This window comes from Lineus longissimus, chromosome 4 (assembly GCF_910592395.1).
Source record: "Lineus longissimus chromosome 4, tnLinLong1.2, whole genome shotgun sequence".
NCBI lineage: Eukaryota > Metazoa > Nemertea > Pilidiophora > Heteronemertea > Lineidae > Lineus > Lineus longissimus.
The window spans coordinates 8,822,378-8,829,927 of NC_088311.1; the positions used below are offsets into that span (position 1 = coordinate 8,822,378).

Below are 7,550 nucleotides of genomic sequence, written 5' to 3' on the forward strand. Positions count from 1 at the left end.
TAATTCTGAGCCACCCTGTATATAGTATTGACTATTTGGTGTCTGTACAGTTTTGACCGTCGTATTGTCAAGGGCCATTAACTCTTAGATTCTTTTGTCTAAAGTAAGCAAACCTCAGCTTTTCTTAGGATGATGTTCCTGCAGACAAGGGAATAAGAAAGTGGATTGGTCCCAACCTGGTGCAATGTCCCTTGTCGACAGTGTCTAGGCCAACAGTGCCCTTGGTGTCAATGAAACTTGCTCATAAATTCAAACAATATCATCATTTGTTTTAGTATGTAAATCATATTTTCACTTCTCCATTCTTAATACATTTACCACACTGTTCTTACATGTATATCTACACAATCATCAAACAAACAAGAGGCTGTCCTTATTCCATGTACTGGATGAACCTACACTGCCTAGCAGGACCAAAAATGCCAACAGCCCTGACTTTTGCACCAAAACATAAAATATCTGGCATGCTTTAATGTCATAATAAACTATAGAACTAATTAGCTGAATTAAATATTAAGGAGAGATTGCCCTCCTTGCCAAGTATTTCACACAGTTAGTCACAGATTAAGTAGTCATGACTCACCAAAATAATGTAATGTTGCCTTAAAATAATGAATACATCATTATAATACATGTACATATACACCATATATTAATATTATCATATAAATATATCATGTTAAACCTTCCAGTTTTACTTATACCATAAAAATAAACAAAGTTTATAATTGTCTTGGGAATTAACAAGACCACTAAGACAAAAAATACAGTTCAGCCATGACAAAATCCAAAGGAAATGAGGGGTTAATGTTCGCTCTCCTGCTAAACGGACCCTAAGACATTTTCTCCTATTGCTATCTGCTATGTACAGGTGTACATCAACTTTAAATCAGCATCAGAGCTTTAACCGTCAACATCAGCTTCTGATGATTTGTATGTATGGAAATTGCACTTGGAAATCAAAGAATCGACTGAGGTTGTTGAGGGCACCTCGGAGAAGATAGGTTTTTTTTTCCAATGGCAAGATTTTACCACCAATGATAATGCGAGTTTGGATATTATTGAGACAACACTGATGAGATTCCCAGAATCAAATGCTAGGAACACTCTGATTGGTCACAATTGCTTTTGCGTCAGAACTTCAGCCAATGAGAGGCATTGTCTAAGGGGTTTTTTGAGCAGGTCCAGAGAAGCAAACTTTAGTCCCCGATTCCTCGGGCTGCCCGAATTTTGCTACTGCCATCATTGACAAAAGTTCAAGCATAAATCTATAGGGACATTTTCGAAGCATCGGAATCCACTTCGCCACTATGCAATTTATTGTAAAATTGTGTTCTTGAATACATCAGTGAACATTTTACCAACTTTTTCCTTCTTCTTAATGGGTTAACAAAGCAATTATAGATGGATCAGACAATCTGGTGATTTCAACATTGGTGAGTGAGTATAAACTATCGATGCCATCACACCCAATTACATCGAATAATGTGTGACAGCAAACTGCCTAATTAGCCATATGATCATCATGTCTAGTATTTGTGGAAGATTTCTACCAGAGATATCAATAATTCAGGAAATAGGGTGAACACTACAGGAGTGGCCAGAGATTCACAAATAGATAACATAGTACACTATGCACAATATGTTTCAAATGTAAATGACAGTGGTTGAGATTCTTCATATAAAATAAGATAGATAATTTCAAGCATTCTGCAAAAGTCAAATCAAGAGGAAGACAAGTAAATACCAAAAGATGATGATTCTTCTTCTTCTTCTTTAGAGTTCACTCTGCACTTGGAGGTGACTTTCTCTAGGGAGCATCCCTCCTCCAAGGCGGGATGAGTGTTTTTGCCTGCCATTACAGTTTAGACACCATTCAAATACAATACATGGCACAATTCAATACAATGTAATTTCGGACAGGACAGTGACCAGAGAGATTCTTGAATGTAGACAGGCCGGCAACGCCCTGAGATTCTCCAATCAGGATAGAAAAATTGCCAAATGTAATATTTTTGAGATGCATGGCAATACCATGCGAAAGAACGACTGGACTGGCCGTGAGCCACCTAAACCCAGTGGTTTCTCTTTTTTCTCAACAAGATTTAGCCAATCGATAAATTATTCCCTTCTAAGCTATCAATCTTGTTTCTTCATAATCAGTTATTGATCTTTTCTCACACACAGTTAAAGGCCGGACTTTACCATAATCTTGGCGTTCACTGGCACCAATCCTTGCTATCGATTGGGTATCAGAACAGATTGGGTCTCGATTCTGCTAAGTGCAAAATAGTGTTATGCTACATGTACATATCAAACATTGGAAGTTTTGTAGTCATATCGTACAGGGAAAGAAGAAAACTACACGTACTTCCCTCAGTTATTTAGAACCAAAAACTTTCCTGGATTATTCAGTTTAATAGTGCACCAGATCAAATTTTTCCAACATGTCTTTTGTAAATATGTTTTCAGTTTGATCAACCAGCAAAAAAATACTCAGCACAATAATATCTGATTGTGCAACAGCAACTAAATTAACACACTTCATCATGCTACAAATCTCAAAATGATATGTTAAAAACAAATTTGCTAAATGCGCTTTCTGGTAAAAATTATCAAGATAGGACATTGGGCTCATGTCTACTCTATCTCAACAAACTTGGCTACATACAAATGTATGCTTGTATCAATTGACCTACTTATAACTGATAAGTAGGTCACAGCAGCAATAATTTTTCAACAACAGCATATACAGTGCAACCTCCCTGAGTGGACACCTCTCTATCAAGGACGCACCCTACATGTATCTATGAAGGATATAGTTTTGGTTCCAAATTGATGGTTTCGAATCAATGTGATCTCCTAATCAGGACACCTCTCTATTCAGGACAGCACTTGTACGTCCGGAGGGGTCCTTGACAGAGAGCTTCTACGGTACTCCATTTTCATTTGAAAGGAATGGACAGCTTGCCATACTCTAAGCAAATGACTTAGAGATTGATTTAAAAGTATAATATACTCGTAAGCCTCATGCTAAAATATAGGTTATTATATCAAATCTATCAGCTTGCATAATTTTATTACTATTGGTGGTTTTTTTCTACTGCTATACTATATAAAGTGTAAGAATTTTTGTTACTAAAAATAAACTACTTATAGCGCCGTTTATAAATCTAAGGCCGTAAATCTAAAGTACGAACTCTAATTGCTCTCAGAATCACATGTCCCATTGCTCTCGTTGAAAAACCTCCAAGAAGCCTTGCTGGGTATTTAATGTATCTAATTAGGCCACATGTTTTTAATTTTTGGTTTACTTGCCAAACGTGAAGTTAGGTACTTGGCATAAACACACATCAGAAAAAATGAAAGATGCATTGTTATATCTTTTTTTGATAAGTTTATAGTACAAATCAACTTCTAAATGCTGAAATGATATTTCAGAATTTGGGTGAAACACGTCATCAGGCGGCACTTCTACAACATACCAACAAAGAAAAAATTGTGGCCTTATCGCAATAATACATCATCATAAATCTATATGGTTTATAAATTTGTGACATAATGTAAATATTTTGTTAAATAGTATGATATTTACTACCTTCAGGAATGAACAGGAATCCTCTGTTACTCATACAAGTAACTGGCAAAGAGGATCATGATGATGTTACATTTAAAAAAAAATTATTTCAGGTTGGTATAAACTAAAACAATTTGAGTTTAGAAAACTTAATACTTCGACAATATACAACAAAACATGAAACAAATCAACAAATAAAATAAAACATCACAAAAGGAATGGATACGTCATTTGTTCGTAAACAGAAACATACCACAAAATAATTCGAAGAAAATGACCTTCACAGAAAACTGAGAGGCTGGTCACTCCAAGTAGAGAGGCATTCAATTGTCACATCTGAAAGCTCTACTAAGCTCAACCAAGTTATCAAGCCTTCAGAAATGCCAATTAAGTTACGCTTCTTTTACCTACTTAGAGCAAGGCAGCTTACCTTGCTGTGACTCGATGTGCAGTCCACAACTTTTGGTATGATTTTTGGTCGATTTTTGTGTATTTCTTGTAAATTTGAACAAGAAATTTGTGTATTTTGGTGTCTTTTCATCATGATTTTTGAACAAATGTGTGCAAATTACACAACAAGTTTATAGGCAAGCAGCCCTGCTAGTGATATTTAAAAATGACAATGGAAAAAAGAGCTGATACAGATGTAATATGAAACTAGAAAAGACCTCATATTTAAAAGTGACTCAAATTAATACTGCTACAGTAAATGAATCATACAGAACACTTAACTACACCTACACATAAATTGCACGAAATTGTAGGTGTGAACCTGTATGTCAAACCAGGGTACCCTGGCTCAGCACATTGTCTTGACCGTTTGCACTCCCGGATGTTGAGTGTGTGTACGTATTGTTCTTCACTCCATTCCTGGCAGTGCTGTTAACAGGCGGCGATGCATAATTTTGTGACGCGTGGGAGACAGGAAGAGACTCGGTAGATCCGTGGTAGGAGTTTTGTCCATTTATGACGACAGGGGTCGCTTCTTCCTCACCAATACAAAACTTGATTCCTTTCGATGGATGACAAGAAAAGTAGTATATTTGCATGATGAGGATTCCGGCCAAAAAACCCGCAATAACAATCATGAGACAGGGGTAGTGGTACCACTTACCCGCTGCGTCGGTGAAAAAGAACCACGACACAATCATACCCAAATTTTCCATATACACCACAGTGTAAAAAGCTAAATATTTGTACCTTGTTGGCCCATCTTTGAGATTCAAGAAACAGAAAATATACACCACACCACAAATAGCATCGAAAAGCACCTCCTCAAATCTGTGAGAACAAAAGTTCGTCTTTTGGAAAACCAACCATATCGTCATAGCTAACCAATGGGCACCGAGTATAACAAAGACGTAATAATGAAAATGTGATGCGAAAAGCGCGATGGCCAGCACGCGTGTGCCTATCGTGAATATCCTCCACATGAAGAGTAAAACCATAGCTGGCCGCCGGAGGTTCTTCTTGTCGTTTCGTGTGAAACGGAGAGCTCGGTGAAATGACGTCAGTGACCATGCCAAGGAGATTAGAGACATGCTACAGGACCCAGCTTGGATGATTACTGAAATATAAAGCAAAGTATAAATGTCAAACCAAACTGATACTGTTTTTTTCTTCTTGAAAGTAAACGTATGTCAAGCTTTTTATTGGTGTTTACAAACTACTACTGAACAAATAAAAAGAAACCTTAATTGTAAATACCCACTCATGGACACAGTGACAGTGTGTTTGGGCATGTTACATCAATGCAATGCAGACTTGCTTAATACAGTATGGCTTATTAGCTACACTGAAGTAATAGTTAAACCATATTATTATTTCCATGTAATGTTGTAGGAATTCGGAATGTCAGTATGTCCCCATAAATGATGACCACTTGAGGAAAGACAGTCAGTCACCAAACCCTTCCCAAGAATAGCACTAGGTTTTTCGTGAGAATTTGAACCAAGATCTGTAAGACACTGTTTCCACAGACACTTCAAGGTTCATTCATCTGTGCAAGGACTTAAGTACTAGCTTAAACTAAGTGCTTCCAAGCCAATCCTCACTTTGTCAGTTTTATTCCTTGGAAGCTCTCTCAGAGGACACCTCTTTCTTAAGGACAACCTCTGTATTAGGGCCACTAGATTTGGTCCCAAATTGATTGTTTCCATTCAATTTGACCTCTCTAATCATGACACCTCTATATTTTAAGACAGCATCTGTCAGTCCCGAGGGTGTCCCTCTACTAGAGAGGTTACTGTACGTGTACAAGACATAGATGGGGTTCTAGAGCACTACTTACTCCTAAAGGTGTCTGTGCCTGTGCCCTGAGAAGCCATGATGTAAAGCTGTAGGACCAACTGGGGAGCTGCCTCAAGGAAACATTCAAACAGTCTCAGCAATGTAGAATCTGCATCCTCATACAGCATCAACTGAAAGTAATAATTCCTCAAATTTGTTTTCCGACTTTTAAGACCATTGTATAGTGTTTCACCATATCTGAAATAACATAAAAAGAGTTTGTTTAGTAAAACTGCAGTATCAATTCATGACCACCTTGTCCGGCGTTGTTTGACAATGAAAGTGTTAAGCACCCATACTGATGCACCACATTGACAGGATTCATGCACTCTGTTTGGTACTGTTCTGTCAACTTCGCTTTCAGTTTGTCTTGTGTGTCATTATTGGGATGCCACAGGTAAGCCAAGGGGTATTGACTAACCCCCATATTTGACACTTCACTTCTGAACTTTAAGTCCCGGACATGACGATGGTACAGTGCATAACTGTCAGTGTCAGCTGATTGGTCAGTTATACTCAAACCGAACCATCATCATAACCAGGACCGAAGTTCCGAAGTGTCGTATTCCCCAAGACAGTTTCCTTTGCATTTCGATGATGAATGATAGGGTAGGACCGCGCCTCGGTCCACAGTGCAACTTTGATTTCCAGGGCTTGATCACACCGATTCTGTCCGACACAAAGATATTGTATCATGCAAGATGCACCCGCATGAACATAACATGCTCACTGAGCTGTGATAAAGCCATTAAGGGCTCACCTCAAAACTGGTCCAACTTGAAAGAGTAAACACACTGTTCTCAAGAACCACACTTTGCATGGCACAGGGCACGGATTCTGAGGACTATCCCTCTTCTTCTGATGATAATCCATGATGTACCAACGAAAGCTAAACACCATCATTGTCAAGGAGGGAATCATAATGAAGGCAACTGTCATTCCGAAGTACCAATATTCCTTGTCAGAAAAGTAAACGTGTGCAACCCACAAATCTGAGCCCAAATCGAAAAAGAAACTTCCAATCGAAGCAATGATTACCAGTACGTCGAATGTCCCAAAATGTGCTTTCTCTGGAAAGCCATCAATTTGATCGTGGCCACGAGTGGCATCGATACTCTCAAAATGATCATCGCGAATAGTTCTGAGGGGTTTATCACGACGAGTTCGTGGGAACTTTGGAAAATTTGCCATTTTGGTTTGTTTTCGTTTTTTTTTATAAACACCTGTGGACTGATTCCACATTGGCCATTTGATATCGGGTCCTTTCGCTCCCCGACCTTTTCGCCCCCAGTCGTTTCGCTCCAAATTTAGCCTCACAATTTTCTGAGACATTCACAGCAGTCATCTGGGCCTGCTGTCCTGGACTGACTTAACATAACATCTCACTGTGCTCTAGACGACATGCACTCCAGGGCCTACTGCCTTAGGCTGAGCAATCATCTCATCATGCTCGTGAAGACAGATAATGTACTTGGCCGTCTCATCTATACCGCAGGCACAAGGGCCTAACGAAAAAGATCTTGGATTCGCCATTCTAACAACTACTGTCATCAGCTTGGTTGTGACAGTGTCTAGGACAGGTGCCGGCTGGCAACTACTATTCAGACATTGGACATTGTAGCAGCTACTGCCATCAGATTGGTTGTGACATGGTCTCTGGAGAGAGACATACAAGACATATGCC

The 7,550-nt window shown here is 38.8% G+C and overlaps 1 protein-coding gene across 1 annotated transcript; it reads right to left on the reverse strand.

Annotated features, from left to right (window-relative positions):
* Positions 1–265: 265 nt before the first annotated feature.
* On the reverse strand, positions 266–7,076 carry LOC135487043 (XK-related protein 4-like). Its single transcript, XM_064770351.1, has 3 exons — positions 6,627–7,076; positions 5,868–6,064; positions 266–5,144 (listed from the first exon to the last, which is right to left on the reverse strand). The coding sequence occupies exons 1-3, from the start codon at positions 7,055–7,057 to the stop codon at positions 4,357–4,359; spliced, it is 1,416 nt and encodes a 471-aa protein (XP_064626421.1). The 5' UTR covers positions 7,058–7,076; the 3' UTR covers positions 266–4,356.
* Positions 7,077–7,550: the final 474 nt, after the last annotated feature.

What these genes read in the sequence shown, in the direction of transcription:
- LOC135487043 (XM_064770351.1), bottom strand. Translation starts at nt 7,057, where the DNA reads ATGGCAAATTTTCCAAAGTTCCCACGAACTCGTCGTGATAAACCCCTC. An exon ending in CAAGTTGGACCAGTTTTGAG is followed by an intron (nt 6,065 to 6,626) that starts GTGAGCCCTTAA and finishes ATGTTATTTCAG; the next exon opens with ATATGGTGAAACACTATACA. An exon ending in AGGCACAGACACCTTTAGGA is followed by an intron (nt 5,145 to 5,867) that starts GTAAGTAGTGCT and finishes TTTATATTTCAG; the next exon opens with TAATCATCCAAGCTGGGTCC.